Here is a 23272-nt window from a genome sequence, read left to right on the forward strand (position 1 = left end):
AGGGTTTGATTTAACTGTAAGTGAAAACAGAACAGTGGTAATGCTAATGAGTAGAGCACCCACTCTGTGTGGCCTGTTTGTGGAGTGGAAGGGGACTGAGAAAATGAATAATTTGACACTTCTTGGTCATGTCATGGCAAGTGACCCGAGTGCCAATCTTGAGGTTCTGAACAGTATAACTTCAGGATCTAACTTCTTCACTCTAATACAGAAGACTTTTGTGGGATAAAGATGTTCCTCAAAGAGCTAAACAGACTATGTCCAAAATTTAACTTGTGCTCATCTTGTACGAAAGTCTAGAGACATGCATTGTAACCAAAAGACACTTAAGTCGACTACAAGCTTGTACCACTAGTTACTGAGGTCTGCTCTTGTTTTGTTAAATGGATGCAACTTAACTGAATTTCCTGTCAATACTATGAAAGTTGTGTGCCCGGACAAAGACTACTTGGATATCCGAGAAAGAAATGGCTAGATAATATTAAAGATGACCTTGAAACGAGAGGAGATATATGGTCTGCTGTGATGAGAGGGGAAATCTAACAAAACAGAATCCGATGGAGGCAGATCATTCCAAAACATCCTACACGGGTTGCTGGAAGGACTCCCTGATGGTAGTAGGGAAATGAACAGAAGTAATTGTTAATTTTTTTTTAAGCAGGTACCCGAAAATATACAATGCCTTAACCTTTTTTTTTTTTTTTTTTTTTTTTGTGGGGGGTTCGCAACTAACTCAGTCATAGAAGAACGTATCACATGAAAAGGTGTTAGTAAGTAGGATGCAATGTTCCAAATTTTTGGGGCAATCTATTGATGAGAACTCTAACTATTATAAACATATAACTAAGCTCCTCTAACATCTCAGGTACACAACGTTTGATCTTCGGATGATTACTATCTTAGCAAAAACAAAATGACATCTTTTTTTCATACTTCTCCTATCACCTTATGTCATTAGCTTTTAGTGCACATCACTTGGAATGATAGTAACACCTGCACAAAGGTAAGAATATGTGGGGTCTTCCATCAATCATCTAATATACAACTTTTCAAAGAGTAGGCATTTTAACTGCTCCTTCATAACATGCATTAGAGCTGGTTGTAATGTTTTAATTATCAACTATAAAGAAATAAAAGACGTGTATTTTTTTTTTGTTTGTATGCAGGTACATACCTGCAGTCTCACTCTACACACCCATCCTCCACACCACACTGCAGTGTTGTAGCAAGCCACCTTAGGGTCCAAAGTGAGATGATTCAGTCCATTGATGAAGTGGAGAATTGTGTGGTAATTCATCTAAAATTCGCACAATGCAAAATGAAATTGGAAATATAAAGAAATAAATTCCAGGTCCGCAATTTCACACATTTTCCAAATGTGATAAAATTCACAGCTGAGCTAAGGAGAAATTTAGAACGGTGAATGACATTGTTCAGTTCTGTTGTTACTTTCCCCATGATGGAGTTCCTCAACCAAATTCAAAATGGCAGCCAAACACACGTTTGGTTTTACATACTTATGTGAACAACTTTTCTCAGCATTAAATCTTTGCAAATTGAAACATCGATCTCGAATGACAGCCACCAGAGGCTGCCCCCAGACTGCAAACCACCAGTAATACTTCTCCAGACATTCTCTCACAGCAAAACAAGGGAATATACATCATAATATGCATAAATGAAAAACAACACAACTACTGCATTTTTGTATGTAATGTAAATACATGTTGTTGTGGTCATCAGTCTTAAGACTGGTTTCATGCAGCTCTCCACATTACTCTGTCCTGTGAGAGCCTCTTCGTCTCCGAATAACTACTGCAACCTACATCCTTCTGAATCTGCTTACTATATTCACCTCTTTGTCTCCCTCTACAATTTTTACCCCAAACACTTCCCTCCAATACTAAGTTGGTGATACCTTGATTTCTCAGAATGTGTCCTACCAACCAATACCTTCTGGTCAAGATGTGCTACAAATTTCTTGTCTCCCCAATTCTGTTCACTATGTCCTAATTAGTAATGTGATCTGCTCATCTAATCTTCAACATTCTTCTGTATCACCAAATTTTACAGCTTATGTTGTCTTTTTGTCCGAACTGTTTATCATCCATGTTTCACTTCCATATGTGGCTATACTGCAGACAAATACTTTCTGAAAAAGACTTCTTGACACTTAAATCTGTATCCAGTGTTAACAAATTTCTTTTCTTCGTAAAGGTTTTTCATTCCACTGTGTCTACATTTTATGTTATCTCTACTTTGACTCTCAACAGTTGTCTTGCTGCCCAAATGGCAAAACTCATTTGGTACTTGAAGTCTCGTTTCCTAATCTAATTCTCTTGGCATCATGTGATTTAATTCAACTACTTTCCATTATCCTCATTTTGTTTACGTTGATTTTCATCTTATATCCTCCTTTCAAGACAATGCCCATTGCATTAAACTACTCTTCCAAGTTCTTTGCCGTCTCTGATAAAATAACTATGTCATCAGCAAACCTCAAGGTTTTCATTTCTCCCTCCTGAATTTTAATTGCTACTCCAAATTTTTCTTTGGTTCCCGTACTGCTCAGTGTACAGATTGAATAACATTGAGGATAGGCTACAACTCCCTCTCACGCCCTTTTCAATCACTGCTGCTCTTTTGACTCTTTTAACTGCCATCTGGTTTCTGTACAAGTTGTAAATAGCCCTTCGCTCACCGTATTTTATTCCTACTACCCTCAGAATTTCAAAGACAGAATTCCAGTCAACATTGTCAAGAGCTTTATGTAAGCCTTCAAATGCTATAAACATAGGTTTGCCTGTCCTTAACCTATCTTCTAAGATAAGGCATAAGGTAAGTATTGCCTTGCATATTCCTATATTTCTCCATAACCCATGTTAGTATTTTGCAACTATGACTTATTAAACTAATAGTTTGGTAATTTCCTACCTGAAGCAAATGCTTTCTTAGCAACTGTAACTATTACATTCTTCTTGAAGTCTGAGGGTATTTTGCTGTCTCACAGATATTGCACACCAGATGGAAAAGTTTCATCATGGCTGGCTCTCCCAAGGCTATCAATAGATCTTTCAGAGCCCTGTTAAATTCTTCTTGCAGTATCATATCTGCCATCTCTTCTTCATTCACGTCCACTTCCCTTTCTATAAAATTGCCTTCAAGTTTCTCTCTCTTGTATATACCCTCTACATACTACTTCCACCTTTAAGCATTCCCTTCTTTGCTTAAGACTGATTTTCCATTTGAGCTCTTGATATTCGTACAGCTGCTTCTCTTCTCCCCAAAGGCCTCTTTAATTTTCCTGTTGGTGGTATCTACCTTTCCTCTAGTGAAATATGCTTCTAAATCCTTACATTTGCCCTGAAGTGCTTCCTGTCAATCTACTTTTTTAAATGTTTGTATTCCCTATTGTAAATAATAAAACAGTATTAGATTTAACCTGCTGCCAGTGAATGCCTATCATGTCCAGATATGAGACACTACTCGCAGTTAAGCTGGGCATGCTCTCTCGCTCCGTCTCAATACGTTGTGACATATGCTTGCTGGTAACCTGCGTACATTTTCATCATAGCTGTCTGGTTGCACTGATCTAGTGTAAATGTGCACCCAGCTGAACACTGCTTTACAGCATTCTGCATATTATGACAGCTCAACGTCGCGCATGCTTATCATAGTCCTGTCGATAGCAAGCACTGTTAATGTTCGCAGCTTCAACTATGTGCTCCATGAATCATTTGCCCAAGCCTTCCTGCTCATGCCTTACATGCCTGCACTTAACCTGAAACGGGGCATATTGAGATGTGCACTGGAGAACAGATTAGGATAGGGCCAGTCTCTTGTCACTTTTAAAATGACAGCAGACAGATTTTAATACAACAAGATCCTGTAACAATTATCATTCATCAAACAGCTGTTTGGTATGCCTCTAACAATGAAATCTCTAAACAGAACAGATAATATGTCTTGAAGTGAACTCACAGACTGGTCTGTGTCTCCATACAGTAGTATAACCTTTTCTTCCAATTTCTGTTTGTTACAGTTACATATTTTCTGGGAATGTGGGCCACTCAGTGATTTCTTGATCCAAGGGAAGAGGAAGAAGTGACAGGGCACTATCTCAGGAAAATATGGGATTGAAGGAAAACTTGATACCCCAGAGAAGCAGCATTTGTGACTGTGTCCTGTGCAAAATGAGCTGGGTCATTGTAGTGGAACAAAAGTACCTTCTTGGATTGCTTCCCAAGATGTTTCATCTAGACAGCCTCCTGTAACATTGTCAGATTTTTGTTGTACACTATTGTGAAAGTTTCTGCTAGAACCATATTATGGCAATCCCAAAAATCTATTATGACATGTGCCCAGTGATGGTTTGGTCTTTGCCTTTTTATGGCAGTTGTGACTCCAGGTTTCCAATGTATGCGTAAGTCAGTTACCTTGGGATAATAGCTATATTCGGCACTAGTCGCCCATTGTTACATCGAATTAAATAAGACTTGCACTTGTCAGCCGAACTTCTCTGGATGGGGCCTCCCGGCCAACAATGCCACATGCTCACTTCATTTTGTGATTAGATGGCTGAAGAAGTCTTCTTGATGGGGTTGACACAGCTGCAACATTTTTACTATTGCCTCAGTTTGGTGAGCCTTTTGAATGGATGTGAGAAGAAACAGAACCCAGCAGGTAGCAACTTCTATTACATTTAAAATGTTACTCGAGCTGGTGAACACTGATCCATGACCGATTTCCAATTTTCAACCGTCACCTCAATTATGATACAATCTATGAGCATCGCGGCCTGTACTTCTCTTGTGATGCCAGCTGTTCAGAGAGAGGTGAGCTGCCACTTTGTTATTTGTCATTCAGACTTGTTTGACCACACTGGAAGTGTCTGCACCACCTAACCAGTGCCATGCAATGGTGCACTGTTGCCACATACTGCCACAAACTCGGCAAGAATTGTTGCAACCTTGTCCTCCTAAATAGGGCATATCATTGAAATCAGATTTCAGTGAATCCATTAACACACTAAGCTGTCTGCAGTGCTATCCTGCAGATTACACGAAATTTACAGTCACAAGAACAAAAATCATAACCATGTCAAATTGCATAGCCTTGGCACAAAGTGCCTCTTGATGAATCTCAAAATGCACTGAGCGCCATTTATATGCTCAGTTCAACCTAGTCTAAGTCCCACAAATCCCAAAATTTAGGTGGCTATATTTGAGGCGCAATGAGTGGCGACAGAGACCAGCATATTCCACGGCAGATTCATATTTAACAGGACTAAATATGTCTTCACATGTGTATGTATCTCTCACTATTATTAAATCCAGGTGATTTTTACCAATTTGTGCTGTATCAGTAATGTCGATACTTTCATCAAGGCACAGAGAATACACAACGAATTGTTGCCATCCCAACATTAGTAGTCATCAGACATCTGCACTAAAGTCTTCTATATGGCGTGCAATTGTATGATGAGACAGACAAACTGCATTACATTGTAGTTTACTTAAACGAAATACAGATTCACTGCCAATGTCAAGGCATTCTTTTACAAATGGCCCAGTGGAGAACGGTCAATGTTCCTGAGCAATTAAGCGACCTATTTTAAAGCAAAACCTTCACTCGACTGCCATTTGTAGCTTCAAATTCCTAGAAATAAAATTGTCATGTAAATAATATTATAACTACAATAATATTAAAAGTTAATTGACATAACAGATCTTGCCTCATTGGAGACACATTCCTTTAACTTTGCAATTTTCTGTGAATGCCCATCTCCCTGAACACTGTTATACATGTCACAATGTTTAGCATGTTCTTCAGTTTGCACAAAAAAAAAACAACAACAACAACATTGCTAGTTAGTTAGTTGGTTGCGTGTTCCACTGACCAATCGCACGGTATGATAGGCGTTACAATGTGGAACGTGTCAATGGATATTCCTATTGGGATTCTTACTGCATGCTGTTTGCACTAGGATGTTACCTCTTCTCAGCGAAATCCATATATAGCAACAGCTGTCACTGTAGCAAGGCAGCAGGTTTGTTTCCACAGCCAAGACTGATAACATTCAACGACTCTGCTCACTTGCCACCAGTGTACGAGCAGCTGCCTGCTAGTCGAAATAACAAGTTTGAGGAAGTGTGCCCTCAAATATTGCATTGTGCTACTGGAATCTTTCTGCTATTTTTTCCTTGTAGCAAGAAAAGTAAACAAAATGTTTATTCAACATACACACAATACCAGCCACATTTCTATGTAGCTTGAGAAACTGTTTGCTCTGTAGGTCACCAAACAACTATAACAAGTTTTCAGAACTGTAATATCGGTCTTTTGGGGGAGTGCAATATTGTAACTTAGTTACTTGTAATAACCTTTACACTGGCATAGTATCTGGTACAACTGAAAGTATAGTGCCACAAAATTTCAATTTAGTTTTTATGCAATGCAGTTCCTGAGTTCTAGCCTCAAAACTGCTGAATTTACGTTATCTCAGTGGTCTAAATTTACTGCATGGATCTCCTCTAATCACTTAAATATGTACATACACAGGAACTCTACATGTCTTTGCTTGCTTCAAATTGACCTCTTTCAGTACTTTGTCCTTCACTGTGACAACAAATTACATTGTTACATTAACAATCAGACTATATTGTGTGAATGGTCATGTAGTGACACTGGACATTACATGTTTTCAAACAATTACTATCCTCAATAAGGTGAGAATTGTAACAAGCTAGTTCTGTAAGTCATCATTACTCCCACCTTCATGAAGAAAAGCAAAACATTTACAACCTGATGATGAAAAGTACACTTATCTGCTTAGAATGACATAGGAGCATTTTCAAACCACCATTTAACACGTCAGGTATACTGAATCATTAGAACTGACACTTTCATGGTCTGCCAACAGGTGTAACAAAATAAAACACAAAATATGTTTTAGGTATTAATTTACTAATGGCAGTATCATTCACAGTATGTGATGTGAATAAGTCACAAATCCTTTATAAGACTTAATCCTGTACCACTGGAAATGACATACAAATTTCATTATTTCTGTTAGATTGACAGAATTAAATTTTAAACAAGTTTTATTTTTTTTACAGTGTAGTACAAAACCTAAAAGTAGCCTGTCAAATACAATAAAAAAATTCAATGACTTTCGTTTCAAAAGACTAGAAATATTTTGCACATGGCATGTACCATAAATCACTAGCAGCAGGAAGAATGCAGGTATGGCACAAATGGTGTCCACAGAATTTTTTCACAATGATTTCAATGAGTTGACAGTAAAAAGCCTCAAAAACACGATCTGATTACCAGCTGCTTTGTACATATTGAAGAGGAAACTTCTGGAGGACAAAGTTTTGTACAGAGAATATAATAATAACAGTAAATAATCATAATAATAGAGAACACACACTGTTTAATGAAATGCTTAAATTTGCACTAAATTTTGTGGGGAATGTTTTCTTTTTTGGGAGGGGGGTGGGGACATGCACTCCAGAAATGCACGGCAGATTTTTATTCTGTAGGCTAAGGACGACATAATTAAGGGAACAGAAGGAACTATTATTTAATTTTTGCAACTGGTAATTCAACAAACAAAAACCATATTGTTCGGACTGCCTGAGAACACTATCTCTGAATTTCTCATGCACACAATGTAATTGCACAAGACTGAGAGAAAACAAAAAATTCTCCACATCAAATAAAATTACTTTCTCTTCCTACAAAGAAAGCAAAAACTGTACAATGATGAACAACCTCACTCAGCATATAGTGTATAACATGAGAGGTGGAAACACAAAAACAACTCAAAATTTAACTGCACAAAAAAAAAAAAAAAACTGATGACACTCTTCATATTAAAGGTTAAAAGTAATCTTAAAACTAGTTGTCCTTAAAACATGTATGTTACACATTACTGGTGGTGACTCACTGTTGTTAAAGTAACAATAAAAATTTTCTACACACGTCAAAAAAACCAATGGTAACAGAATGGTGCAGAAGCCTATTCCTGATGAATAAAACATCCTTAATTCTGTACAGCAGCCCGTAAATGCAGTTCCAGCATATTACACGATTAAGAGGAATGAACGACTTTCGACAACAACTCTATTTCACTCAGGACTTCCTGCTTCCTCGCCACTTTGTCCAATTGGTCCTTTTCGAGTTGTTTGTCCTGCCCCTGGGAGATCTTCTCCTCGATAGCTTCGATCTCACGCAGCCTCTTCCTGAGGTTTTTCAACCTCTTGCCAGGATCTTTCATTGACGTGTCATTCTGCTGCGATGGTTCCCCCCCGCTTTTGGCTGTAGGACTATTCTGTGATGAATTCTTGGCAGTTTTAGCACTCTGAGATGGATTCTTACTACAAGAATTAGTCTGCGTCGTATTTTTAACCGGACTGTTGTTCTGTGTCACTTCTTTTCCTGGAGATAAGTGCATTTTCTCCATGCCTTCACTGACTTCATCTGTATTATCAGATTTCTTTTTTTTCTTTTTCTTCCTGGTAGATTTGGCTGAAACTAGAAAAAAAAGGAAGTGCTACAGTTATATTGCACAAAGAAAATTTGTAAGAGTAAAAAAACGGAATATCAAATAGGACAGAGAATGTAATAGTACCCAAATACACCATGATACAGGTGTAAGAAAAAAAGTAGATGCAAAGAAAACTGTTAAAGAGAACAGTATTAACAAGATAAATTTTGAAACTGCACATTGTTGTTAGGAGTGTGAGCAGGATTCGTGAATGCAATCTGTTCCACTCTCTAATTGTTTTATACAAATGAATACTTACCTATACTGTTTCTTTCACAATAAGTCCTAATATGTCAGTATAAACCAGAAATTTAACTCTCTTATAGTGCAATCCAATATGGTTCGCCTGTGTAGTATTTGTAAAGAACATGAGGCCAGAAATTTTCCCTCCTGTGCTGCAATGGTTCCCTGCCTAGTTCACCTGTCACGCCAATGGGACCACTTACCCACCTACAGTCACTGCACAAGTATCTAACAGCATATAATTGAAACATTTATAATTAGTTCACTACTTTACTTAATACAGACCTCAACAATCTGCTCCACACTGTGGCATTAGTTTCAGTTGTAAATATTTGTCAGGTATTATTGTTTTTCTGACATGTTCTACATCCTGGAGGACCTCCTCGCTAAGGATGAATTGGAATGAATGTAAATCTAATCTAATCTAAACAATGGCATTGATGTGAATTCTCTTGTATCTTTGCAACTACTTTTCAGTATTTGTCCATGAAACAGATATTTGTACGCTGAGCACACTGCATTTCTAACTCGTAGAGTAAAATTTATATTGTCGCCTGTGTTTTAAATCCAAATAAACTGATTTCACAAAACTGTGAACGTTAATTAAATAAAGTATTTTGTCCAGAATGAAATTTTCACTTGAAGCAGAGTGTATGCTGATGTGAGGAAGGAAGGGGGTATGATGGGATGAAAATGGAGTTAGGGGAAGGAATGTAGCAGGATGGAAAGTAGGGGAATGGGCTGAGAACAATTGGTAGGTGGACAACGAAAAGTACTCCGATTTGTGACAGGTTTCCCGATTGGGAGACAGTCTGTGAAAACGAAGTGGCCAATGTTGTACCTGGACAGAGGCTCAAGTAAGATTTACTGAAAATTTACTTGCTGGTTCGTGTGACATTTGGCCAGTAGACAGTCGCGACAGCTGGCCCGACTGTGGCGGCTGGCACACAAAAGCACAATCTGTGGAAAGTTGTTTGACGAAAGTATGCCTGTTTGGAGTGCAGATGTTAGTTGTAATTAATGGGAACTTTTCAGCGTGAATGCACAACCCCTTCCATTATGTAACAAAGGAGTTATGTTATCTGTCCTCCACTTTGGTGATGTCTGCTATAGACAAAATGCATTCTGTGATTAAGTTCCTAGCAAGTGCCTCCGTAGCACGGCTGAGCTTTTAGTGTGGCCCAGGCTGGTAGGCTGTAATGCCAGATCCTGATGGGAGACCTGACTGCCCAGCAGCAGAGCTATAATATGAAAACATGTGGAGTTTCTTGCAGGTCACAGCCTAACTGTCAGGGTGCTGTTGCACAAACCATCATGCAATTTACAGAAATGTTATTACTCCTGAAATGCTCTTTAGGAAATAAGCAATGTAGGAATTGTTGATGAGGTGGAAGAACAGAGTGTAGCCTATTAAGTTCTGTGCAGATGATGCAGTTGTTGTTCAGGGAGGTGACTTTGTTAGTAACTCTCAACAAAATGTTGGAAGACTCTCAGATCATCAGTGTTTGATGCAAAACACCTGCAGCTGACCCTCAATATAAATAAATGTGAAGTAATGTATGAAAACAGGTGAAAGAATCTGGCACCATGTTGTTGTTGTTGTTGTTGTTGTTGTCTTCAGTCCTGAGACTGGTTTGATGCAGCTCTCCATGCTACTCTATCCTCTGCAAGCTTCTTCATCTCCCAGTACTTACTGCAACCTACATCCTTCTGAATCTGCTTAGTGTATTCATCTCTTGGCTCCCTCTACGATTTTTACCCTCCAAGCTGCCCTCCAATGCTAAATTTGTGATCCCTTGATGCCTCAGAACATGTCATACCAACCGATCCCTTCTTCTAGTCAAGTTGTGCCACAAACTTCTCTTCTCCCCAATCCTATTGAATACCTCCTCATTACTTATGTGATCTACCCATCTAATCTTCAGCATTCTTCTGTAGCACCACATTTCGAAAGCTTCTATTCTCTTCGTGTCCAAACTAGTTATCGTCCATGTTTCACTTCCATACATGGCTACACTCCATACAAAGACTTTCAGAAACGACTTCCTGACACTTAAATCTATACTCAATGTCAACAAATTTCTCTTCTTCAGAAACGATTTCCTTGCCATTGCCAGTCTACATTTTATATCCTCTCTACTTTGACCATCATCAGTTATTTTACTCCCTAAATAGCAAAACTCCTTTACTACTTTAAGTGTCTCATTTCCTAATCTAATCCCCTCAGCATCACCCGATTTAATTTGACTACATTCCATTATCCTCGTTTTGCTTTTGTTGATGTTCATCTTATATCCTCCTTTCAAGACACTGTCCATTCCGTTCAACTGCTCTTCCAAGTCCTTTGCTGTCTCTGACAGAATTACAATGTCATCGGCGAACCTCAAAGTTTTTACTTCTTCTCCATGAATTTTAATACCTACTCCGAATTTTTCTTTTGTTTCCTGTACTGCTTGCTCAATATACCGATTGAATAACATCGGGGAGAGGCTACAACCCTGTCTCACTCCTTTCCCAACCACTGCTTCCATTTCATGCCCCTCGACTCTTACAACTGCCATCTGGTTTCTGTACAAATTGTAAATAGCCTTTCGCTCCCTGTATTTTACCCCTGCCACCTTCAGAATTTGAAAGAGAGTATTCCAGTCAACATTGTCAAAAGCTTTCTCTAAGTCTACAAATGCTAGAAACGTAGGTTTGCCTTTTCTTAATCTTTCTTCTAAGATAAGTCATAAGGTTAGTATTGCCTCACGTGTTCCAACATGTCTACGGAATCCAAACTGATCTTCCCCGAGGTCCGCTTCTACCAGTTTTCCCATTCATCTGTAAAGAATTCGCGTCAGTATTTTGCAGCTGTGACTTATTAAACTGATAGTTCGGTAATTTTCACATCTGTCAACACCTGCTTTCTTTGGGATTGGAATTATTATATTCTTCTTGAAGTCTGAGGGTATTTCGCCTGTCTCATACATCTTGCTCACCAGATGGTGGCACCATACAGCTAAACAATTGGCATTTGGCAACTAGAATCAGTTACAACCTTCGAGTAACTACGAATAGTTTCTGTGTTGAGTAATATATGGTGAAATGACTGTATAAAACTAGCATCTGGGGAAGACAGATGCCAGACTGAGTTTTTTTGGAAACATCACGTTCTTTTTGTGGTCTTTGGTTCAAAGAAAGGTCTGAGGCAGCCCTCCGCACTAGTCTATCCTGTGCAAGCCTCTTTGTCTCTGAGTAACTACTGCAACCTACATTCACTTGAGCCTGCTTATTGCAGTTAAGCCTAAGTCTCGTTCGCAATTTTTATTCTCCTCTTCTCATATTACCCTCCATTAACGAAGTGACAATTCCTTCATTCCTCAGTATGTGTCGAATCAACCGATCATCTATGTTGGTGAATTTGTGCCATAAATTTCTTTTCTTCTAGTACTATCTCATTAATTATTTGATCTGCCATTCCAATCTTCAGCATTCTCCTATAGCACCACATTTCCAAAGTTTCTACCATTTTCTGTCTTACCTGCTAATCATTCATGTTTTACTTCCATTCAAGGCTACACTCCATACAAATACCTTCAAGAAAAGGTATCTTAAGACATTTTTATTTGATATCAACAAATTTATCATATTCAGAAATGCTTTTCTTCCTGCTCCCAACATGCATTTTATATGCCCTCTATTTCAGCCACTGTCAGTTATTTTGCTGCCAAAATAGCAGAACTCGCTACTATTAGTGATTCATTTCTGAATCTAATTGTCCTAGCATCCTCCGATTTAATTTCACTACTGCCCACTATCCTTGTTTTGCTTCTGTGGAAGTTCATCTTATAACCTCTTTCTGAAGATAGTATCCAGTATGTTCAACTGATCTTCCGAATGCTTTGCCATATATGACAGAATTTCAATGCCACAAGCGAAGTTTTTATTTCTTCACCTTGAATTTTATTTCTTTTTCAAACTTCTGAACAGTCATAAGGGAGAGTAATTTGCACACTATACAAATGGCATCCACAAACATTGTTCAAGCAGTGTGTGAGCATTGCACATCTGTTTCCGGCCCATATCAAACTTACATTAATGGATCAGACAAAACAGTTACAAAGAAGAGTTGGACGATTCATTACAGGTATGTACAGTCTGTAAGAGAAATCAAACGAAAGATATTGTGTGTTGCCGAGAGTATTTATTCACGAAAGTCTTATAGTCGGCATTCCAAAATGAGTTAAGAGACATGTTACTTCCTCCAACATGCATCTTACGTGATATTCACAATATTAAAAGATAGTCACAAACATGAAAGTCCTGAGACTGGTTTGATGCAGCTCTCCATGCTACTCTATCCTGTGCAAGCTTCTTCATCTCCCAGTACCTACTGCAACCTACATCCTTCTGAATCTGCTTAGTGTATTCATCTCTTGGTCTCCCTCTACGATTTTTACCTCCACACTACCCTCCGCAGATAGTATACCAGCTGTGAATGAAATAGAAAAGGAGGCATTATGATACTACGGGGAAACGCCTATTTTACGTTTTCATGTGGTCCAAAGTTCAGAACCGCAAAATTGAGGAAAATTCTGAATCAAGAAAAATGTTAACCCCCCCCCCCCAAAATAAGAGCAAAACCCTATTTAATTGGCATATATGGTTAAAAATCTTAATCCTCGTTAATAGATTGTATAAAATCTGTATAATTGGAGGAAATTAAATGTACAATACAATGTCTATACAATAATTTGTGCCCTAATGAATTTCATCATTCCTTAAAAAATCACAGACGTGTAACAACAAGTAAAAACTTCGCAAAAAGTTGAAATTGATATCAGCGTACAAGGTAATCGAGGTATTTTCCAATTTGCTATGATCACACATTTTTGACACATCTTTCCATTGTGTTCACAAAGAAAAAAGCACAAACTGATGAACATGGTGAATTAAACTGAAAACCATGAAGTATGGTGAAAGGTGTCGGAATCTAATATGTGGTGAGATTGGTTCCTTCTTTTAGCCAATGGCAGTTCAACTGGATCAAGTAGATTTCGCACCACTTTTTGCAATGGTGATATCACTAGTCGGCTTTTGACCATCAACTTTTGCAAGTGCTTGTCAATTACCACTGTGTGAACTGTGTGCATTTCTTAGGGTGTGACACATGTGCACAGTGTGCCGTTTCAAAGCAACAATGTACTGAAAGTACACTGGAGAGCCAAAGAAACTAGTACACCTGCCTAATATCGTGTAGGACTCCCACAACCATGCACAAATGTTGCAACATGACGTGGCATGGACTCGACTAACGTCTCAAGTAGTGCTGGAGGGAACTGACACCACGAATCCTGCAGGGCTGTCCATAAATCCAAAAAAGTATGGAGATTTCTTCTGAAATGCACGTTGCAAGGCATCCCAGATATGTGCAATAATGTCAATGTCTGGGGAGTTTGGTGGCCTGTGGAAGCGTTTAAACTCAGTAGTGCATTCCTGGAACCACACTGTAACAATTCAGGACGTGTGGGGCATTGCGTTGTCCGGCTAGAATCGCCCAAGTCTGTTGGAATGCACAATGGACATGAATGGGTGAAGGTGACCAGATAGGATTCTTATATATGTGTCACCTGTCAAGAGTCACACAGAGGCATCAGGGGTCCCATATCACCCTGCTGACATGCTGGGTCCATGGATTCACCTACATCTACATCTGCATCTACATCCACACTCCGCAAGCCACCTGACAGTGTGTGGCGGAGGGTACCTTGAGTACCTCTATCGGTTCTCCCTTCTATTCCAGTCTCGTATTGTTCATGGAAAGAAGGATTGTCGGTATGCCTCTGTGTGGGCTCTAATCTCTCTGATTTTATCCTCATGGTCTCTTTGCGAGATATACGTAGGAGGGAGCAATATACTGCTTGACTCCTCGGTGAAGGTATGTTCTCAAAACTTCAACAAAAGCCCGTACCGAGCTACTGAGCGTCTCTCCTGCAGAGTCATCCACTGGAGTTTATCTATCATCTCCGTAACGCTTTCGCGATTACTAAATGATCCTGTAATGAAGCATGCTGCTCTCCGTTGGATCTTCTCTATCTCTTCTACCAACCCTATCTGGTACGGATCCCACACTGCTGAGCAGTAGTCAAGCAGTGGGCGAACAAGCATACTGTAACCTACTTCCTTTGTTTTCGGATTGCATTTCCTTAGGATTCTTCCAATGAATCTCAGTCTGGCATCTGCTTTACCGACAATCAACTTTATATGATCATTCCATTTTAAATCACTCCTAATGCGCACTCCCAGATAACCAGATAATTTATGGAATTAACTGCTTCCAGTTGCTGACCTGCTATACTGTAGCTAAATGATATGGGATCTTTCTTTCTATGTATTCGCAGCACATTACACTTGTCTACATGGAGATTCAATTGCCATTCCCTGAACCATGCGTCAATTTGCTGCACATCCTCCTGCATTTCAGTACAATTTTCCATTGTTACAACCTCTCGATATACCATAGCATCATCCGCAAAAAGCCTCAGTGAACTTCCGATGTCATCCACAAGGTCATTTATGTATATTGTTAATAGCAACGATCCTACGACACTCCCCTGCGGCACACCTGAAATCACTCTTACTTCGGAAGACTTCTCTCCATTGAGAATGACATGTGGTCATCTCCATACATGTACATGTCCATCCGCTCGATACAATTTGAAACAAGACTCGTCTGACCAAGCAACATGTTTCCAGTCTCGACAGTCCAATGTCGGTGTTGATGGGCCCAGATGAGGTGTAAAGCTTTGTGTAGTGCAGTCATGAAGGGTGCATGAGTGGGCCTTTGGCTCTGAAAGCACATATTGATGATGTTTCATTAAATGGTTTGTAAATTGACACTTGGTGATGGCCCAGCTTTGAAATCTGCAGCAATTTGCAGAAGGGTTGCACTTCTGTCACGTTGAACACTACTCTCCTGTTGTAATTGGTCCCATTCTTGCAAGATCTTTTTCTGGCTGCAGTGATATCGGAGATTTGATGTTTTACTGGATTCCTGATATTCACAGTACACTTGTGCAATGGTCATATGGGAAAATCTCTACTTCTTCGCTACCTTGGAGATGCTGTTCATCATCGCTTGTGCGACGACTACAATACCACATTCAAACTCAGTTAAATCTTGATAGCTTATCATTGTAGCAGCAGTAACCTATCTAACAAGTGAGCCAGACACTTGTTGTCTTATAGAGGCATTGCCGACTGCAGCACTGTATTGTGCCTGTTTACATATCTCCGCATTTGAAAATGCATACTTATATCAGTTTCTTTGGCACTTCAGTGTACATTGCAAGTACGTCACACTTATCATTAAATGTCAATTAATAAAGCATCTACAATGTAAGACTTCAAGAGATTTTATGATATCTCATCCACAATACAAAATTCAGATGAATAAGCTGTAACGTAATGGATAGCATCATGGCTAATTGAGTTAGAGCTGCTTGTCCACGATAAATGGACTACTGTTGCGGTGGCTGTTCGGAATGGCCATGCCTGTGCATTACGACTGCCGAGGGTAGAGGAGAGGTGTTTTGTGTCTTAACATGAAATCACTGGCGGCATTTGTGGAAGTATTGCCTGTTTAAGTAAAACTTTCGTCGGATTGGAAATCACCTAACTTGTTGAAATATCAATGCTTGAGAGTTTGACCTATAACTTATGTATTATTTATATATCAAAACAATGAAAAATGAATGTACAGCTTACCACACTATGAAGTGAAAGTTTTAAACTGATTTTCAGAATCTATTTGCACATTGCATTTATTAAACACAGACAACAGTAATGTTTACAAACTGTAATAATTGTGCTTGAAAGAACTGTCAAAATGATGTTCACGAAAGATCACCGTCATCTGTGTTTCTTTCAAGATCACCACCACCCCTTGAGGGCATAGTAATGATGATAACTTCATCGATAGCCATTTCATTATTCCATCTTGTGTTCAGTACTCTCGCTTCAGCTGCAGCTCTTTCTTGCAGTAAGCTTGCCAGTCCTGTGCAGTAACTGACAGGAAAGCAGTATTAAAAAGATTCTGTTATCTTTCCTTCGACATGTCACCAGCACAACTGTTCTCCCTGAAACTGTGTTTCATTTTGGCCTATACCAATTTTGTCGGAATTAGATCACAGTTGTAGGGTGGTAAATTCACTACATTGTGGCCTCTGCTCTCAGCGATCTTATACATGACGTACACTTTCATGGCTATTGTAGGTAACAGTTCAGCCTTCTTCATTGCATCAATGCAGTTTATTTGTCCATCTTGCAACCGCTTTAACATCATAAACCTGAAATCATATGTATTACGCATTCTGTCAAACTTTCTGCTGTGGTATGGTGCCTGTGGTGTACGTACTGTAAGACCTTCGGTACACACACCATCAGATTATTTGGCTTGTCGCTCTAACGAAGTAGGCGAGTGTCAGCAATATGTCTCGTGGTCTTATTGTGGCGTGTTTATCTTCTGCTGTTAGGTCAGATGATAGAAATGCCACTTGCACGCTTAGAGTAGCAGACTGACGGTGACCAACTTTAAACAGAACTTGATTAATTTTCACACACATTTATTAAAATAATAAAAAACATAGATATTACGTAACTTGATTCTGGATGCTGTTTACAATTGACAATCTGAGGTTCCTTTGGTCTTGGTACGTTAATCTTATTCTCACATATCTCTGATACTTGACAAAAGTGTCTATACATTTATCTTCATGGCTATGTACAGGAATATGGTAATCTTATTAGGCGCAGACTGAAACTTGACTATAGACTGGTACAGAAAAATGTAGACTAATGTAGACTAATGTAGACTGACTAATCGGAGGTCTGTACACTCGTTATAATACCTCGCGCGTTCATGTATCACTGCGTGAGTGTGATCCACAAGGAGAAAAGGTTCTACGTTAGCAGCAATCTCATTGGCTGCGTTACATATTAATACGCGGATCGGCGGAAGCAGAATTTGGTCTGTCTCTAAGACAGCGCGCCATCTTGTAGTGCGGAGACAGACGAGCGCTGCACCTGCGCTGTTGTGCTTATAGCGGGGCGCGCTCTATTGGGAAAGTTGTGTACGCGCTGACTACGCGGAACTATGTACACAACAGCGCCTTATACAAACAACCATAGATATGAGTGGAATATTATTAACGACTGCATCTGCAACCCCCCCCCCCCACCACCACCAATATATGTCCACCATTTTCGTCAAATTCACAAAAATCACAAGCTAGAGGAAACAGTTTCTTGCTTCAAACTTCCCGACAAATGAAAACTGTGTGCCAGATCGGGTTCCCAGGTTTGTGTTGTGGCCCAGCACACTTCGCTGTAGTATGAAAATTCATTCTAGTTTCTTCCGTCATGCTGCAATTACTTGCAGAATATACACTCCTGGAAATTGAAATAAGAACACCGTGAATTCATTGTCCCAGGAAGGGGAAACTTTATTGACACATTCCTGGGGTCAGATACATCACATGATCACACTGACAGAACCACAGGCACATAGACACAGGCAACAGAGCATGCACAATGTCGGCACTAGTACAGTGTATATCCACCTTTCGCAGCAATGCAGGCTGCTATTCTCCCATGGAGACGATCGTAGAGATGCTGGATGTAGTCCTGTGGAACGGCTTGCCATGCCATTTCCACCTGGCGCCTCAGTTGGACCAGCGTTCGTGCTGGACGTGCAGACCGCGTGAGACGACGCTTCATCCAGTCCCAAACATGCTCAATGGGGGACAGATCCGGAGATCTTGCTGGCCAGGGTAGTTGACTTACACCTTCTAGAGCACGTTGGGTGGCACAGGATACATGCGGACGTGCATTGTCCTGTTGGAGCAGCAAGTTCCCTTGGCGGTCTAGGAATGGTAGAACGATGGGTTCGATGACGGTTTGGATGTACCGTGCACTATTCAGTGTCCCCTCCACGATCACCAGTGGTGTACGGCCAGTGTAGGAGATCGCTCCCCACACCATGATGCCGGGTGTTGGCCCTGTGTGCCTCGGTCGTATGCAGTCCTGATTGTGGCGCTCACCTGCACGGCGCCAAACACGCATACGACCATCATTGGCACCAAGGCAGAAGCGACTCTCATCGCTGAAGACGACACGTCTCCATTCGTCCCTCCATTCATGCCTGTCACGACACCACTGGAGGTGGGCTGCATGATGTTGGGGCGTGAGCGGAAGACGGCCTAACGGTGTGCGGGACCGTAGCCCAGCTTCATGGAGACGGTTGCGAATGGTCCTCGCCGATACCCCAGGAGCAACAGTGTCCCTAATTTGCTGGGAAGTGGCGGCGCGGTCCCCTACGGCACTGCGTAGGATCCTACGGTCTTGGCGTGCATCCGTGCGTCGCTGCGGTCCGGTCCCAGGTCGACGGGCACGTGCACCTTCCGCCGACCACTGGCGACAACATCGATGTACTGTGGAGACCTCACGCCCCACGTGTTGAGCAATTCGGCGGTACGTCCACCCGGCCTCCCGCATGCCCACTATACGCCCTCGCACAAAGTCCGTCAACTGCACATACGGTTCACGTCCACGCTGTCGCGGCATGCTACCAGTGTTAAAGACTGCGATGGAGCTCCGTATGCCATGGCAAACTGGCTGACACTGACGGCGGCGGTGCACAAATGCTGCGCAGCTAGCGCCATTCGACGGCCAACACCGCGGTTCCTGGTGTGTCCGCTGTGCCGTGCGTGTGATCATTGCTTGTACAGCCCCCTCGCAGTGTCCGGAGCAAGTATGGTGGGTCTGACACACCGGTGTCAATGTGTTCTTTTTTCCATTTCCAGGAGTGTATCTTTTCGTGGAAGTTTTTCTCAAACTTGCAGAAGCTGTGTGTGTTCGGTACCCGTGTGAAAGTATCTCTGTTGGAAAGGAGAAGGTACAAATACAGATGGGCTGAAACAAATGTACTATTGGAAACCCTAAACACACATAATTGGCATCATCAGTCAAGGAACTGTGAAAGGAGTTTATGTATCAATTTGTTTCACCAGAAGGCAAATTACAAGGGCAGTACAGATGTCTCTGATTTTAGATGACTTTCTAATGTTACTGTAAACATATATGCTTTACACTTGTGATAAAAGTGCTAGATACTGCTTGAAAAAATTGAAGAGCAATTAAAAGGCAGTCTGTACGATATTGCAGTGCCTCTGTTGATCTGATTACAATGCAAAGTTCCTGTGGACATACATGTATGCATGCCCAAAGGAACAGGCACTGTGCCAACCACAGCTGTTATGAAACACATCAAATGAATTCGCAATTGTGAGTAAGGACTACCATCAGCTGTAGAATGGAATGATGACAACGAAAATTTGTGCCGGACGGGGACTAAAACCCAGATTTCCCGCTTATCATAAGTGGTCACCTTACCATTTATCTATCTGTGCTGGAAAGGAACTTTGCATCATAATCAGAATAACAGAGGCACTGCAATACTGTATTTATCTGCTGGTACCAGGCAGGCAACTTTCAAGCACGTCTGACATAAACGGGAATATACATAATGGGTGTACAAGTACAGGATGTAGATGAATTGTTGACGACATATGGAAGTTTGCATCTGGCCGTGAGTTGTGCAAGGGTAGCCAAATGGTAAGATAACCAGTTGCAGTAAATGGTAAACCCAGGTTCGAGGCCTGATCCGGCACAAATTTTCACTGTTGTCATTCCAGTAACAGCTCATGGTAGTCCTTAATTAATTTGAAAATGCACACTCTTGGTTAGATACCGCCCCAAATTTTTGTTTCCTGTTATCGAACACTTGATTATACAATAAACAAGAGATGTTTGATATTTGCTTACAACATCCTCACAGTTTTTAATCTAAGTGAAGGCCTCAATTTTAGTCAACTAAATAGTGTTTCCCAGTAACATCAATATGTAATCCTCTAATATGTTTTTCTGTTTTTTTATTTTTGTGTTTTGCCATGATTTTTAGTCATTAATAATAATGCAATAACAGTGTTGACTACTCTGATTTTTAAGAATAACTGCACTTCTGTAACAAATACCTGCTGTGAGTTTTGAAATAAACTTGCCCAGTGACTTGAAGAAGTAAATTTGAGTGTTTTCCTTCTAATATAAACACCTCAGAAAGTGCTTACAGAAGTTATTTGCTAGTGGACTCGAAACTTTTGTAACACTTCACATCTAGAGGCAGCTTGACATTGGCAGCACTCGGAGACAAATGAATGTCTTTCAAGTAGTGCCAATTTTCTCCGCTTCTGGTAGCACTAGCAAAATCGTCGATATCATGGCCAAACAGCAGGTTCTCTCATGCATGCTAATAGATATATTTTTTTCAACTTAGCACTGTTACCACATTTTGGAACTTTGTTATGATTGTAATACAATATGTTATGTAATATTTGATGTTATTAAACGTAACTGTCTTATAAGAGAACAGAGGATTACATAAATATTTGCCTGTTTATTTCTAAATGTGTGGTGATTTCCAAGTGTGTATGGTTAGGCAGGAACCTAAGAAGACAGCTTAAATTGCTCCAAGTGAAACAACAAGGAATAACATTCATATACTTCCTTGTCACAAATATTCGCACACTGCACAACCACTAACATAATGCCCTAGGGTTCTTGCTCCTGTCACCAACTCATCCATAAACATCAACTTGGTGTTACAGCAATCAAAAAATCGATACCCTCATTCCTGGTCCCATAGTGCTACCACATCACGATTGTTTAATTTCCTGCAAAACATTGTGTGAAATGTACTCCACCCATCATCACTGCATGGTGAAGCCAAATGTTTTGTTGGCAATGCTGTTGTGTATTATGTCAGCATTTCCTCTCTCATGTCTCCCCTCTCTGCAATGGTCTAAAATAATCCCCTAACTCTCCCCCCCCCCCCCCCCCCATGGTGTGAACCGTATGTCTTCTGTGCCACACATAACCCGTTCAGTCACATAAAATGCCAATAGGAAGAAAACAGGACGAAATCGAACGAGACGACAAGTAAGAACACAGACCTGAGTAAACCTTACTAGGAAGAAAAGAAAAATTAGGGAATTTTTAGCATTGATCTGATGGGTTTTTCACAGGGACTATGAATTCATGATGTAGAATCATGGAAAATGTAAACTCAGAGAATGTAAAATCAAAGTTCCTTGCAGTTGCTTCACTACAGCAGGGTTACCTATTTCTATGTCATCCATGTGGGAGTCTGTGCGACACTCAAATGATGCCACGTTTGTATGATCCTCCTGCATAAATGATTTCTTAAACATGAAATTTACAAGGGCTCCCTTCTGCTGTCTTCTATTGTCACCCTAGACTGGTCAACAAGTGACTGGATACAAGCCTCCGACTTCCTTAGTGATTTTATGTATGACCACAATTTTCTCATGTTCGGCAAGATCTTTCACTAAGGTATTATGGTGGAAGTAGTTGTATGCTTTGTTCATTGTTCTTATTATGGATGCACGGTTTTCTAACTAACTTTTGCCTGTTGACTTTTGTGTGTACTTTTTTAAACAGAGTCTAACAATCTCAGTTTCCTCATCATTTTCTAAACCTGATTGTTACACCATGGTGTGTCTTTTCCATCCTTAATCCATTTACCCGGCACATACCAGGTTTTGGAATAATAAACCTACTTCAGATCCAATAATGCAGCATTGTCAGTGTCACGAGCCAATTCACCAGCTCAGACATTTATACAAAATGTTTGTTCACGAGAAAAATTACGCAAGGCAAACTGGATTAATTTTGTAGGCACAGTCAAGGAACACATGTACGACACGTACGCACCCATTCGTTAGATTATAAATGCTATACAGGGTGTTTGGAAATTCCTGTTCCTTTTAGGACTTGTAGAGAGGAACAAGTTCGTAACATTTTGAACAAGAATCCATGTCCACAAATGTACTTTGTTCTACGACAGTTTCCATTTATAAGTGTAACACATCCATGACTGCTGAGGGAAAGAAAAAAGCCTCAGAGTTGCTCATCCTGGTGAGCAATAGGGTGGACAGGATGCTGAGAACTACATCATATGGTCACCTGATACCACTTAATGCCTGCCTTGCAAAGTTTAATTTAAGAGACTCATATAAAGGCACAGGAAGATCTGCTGAATATCCAATGAAGAGTGGTGTGTTTCTTCACGGGATTATTTAGTCAGTGTGAGAGTGTTTTGGAAATGATCAGCTGGTTGGTTGATTGGGGGGGATAAGGGACCAAATAATGAGTGTCACCAGTCCCTCAGTCCAAGAGTGATGCATATGGAAGTAGAGATGTCCACTGTGAATGTTTTCTGATCTAGATAGTAAAAGTGAGAAGGCAAAAAATGCAATTGACATCTTTTGTATTATCAATAGTAAAAGCAAGATCAGGGAGAAACGTACGTCAGCAGGTGGGTGTCCCTGGGGCTCTGGATGCGACAGGAAAACCACC

The 23272-nt window shown here is 40.3% G+C and overlaps 1 protein-coding gene across 1 annotated transcript in view; it reads right to left on the bottom strand.

Moving 5' to 3' along the window:
• Positions 1-6965: 6965 nt before the first annotated feature.
• The window catches only part of LOC126253426 (partner of Y14 and mago), a 42877-nt gene continuing 26570 nt past the window's right edge, over positions 6966-23272 (bottom strand). The window contains exon 4 of the mRNA XM_049954755.1: positions 6966-8541. Within this exon, the coding sequence (XP_049810712.1) occupies positions 8099-8541 (443 nt within the window). The 3' untranslated portion in view covers positions 6966-8098. The remainder of the gene's footprint in view (positions 8542-23272) is intronic.

The sequence above is a fragment of the Schistocerca nitens genome, chromosome 4, assembly GCF_023898315.1.
Source record: "Schistocerca nitens isolate TAMUIC-IGC-003100 chromosome 4, iqSchNite1.1, whole genome shotgun sequence".
NCBI lineage: Eukaryota > Metazoa > Arthropoda > Insecta > Orthoptera > Acrididae > Schistocerca > Schistocerca nitens.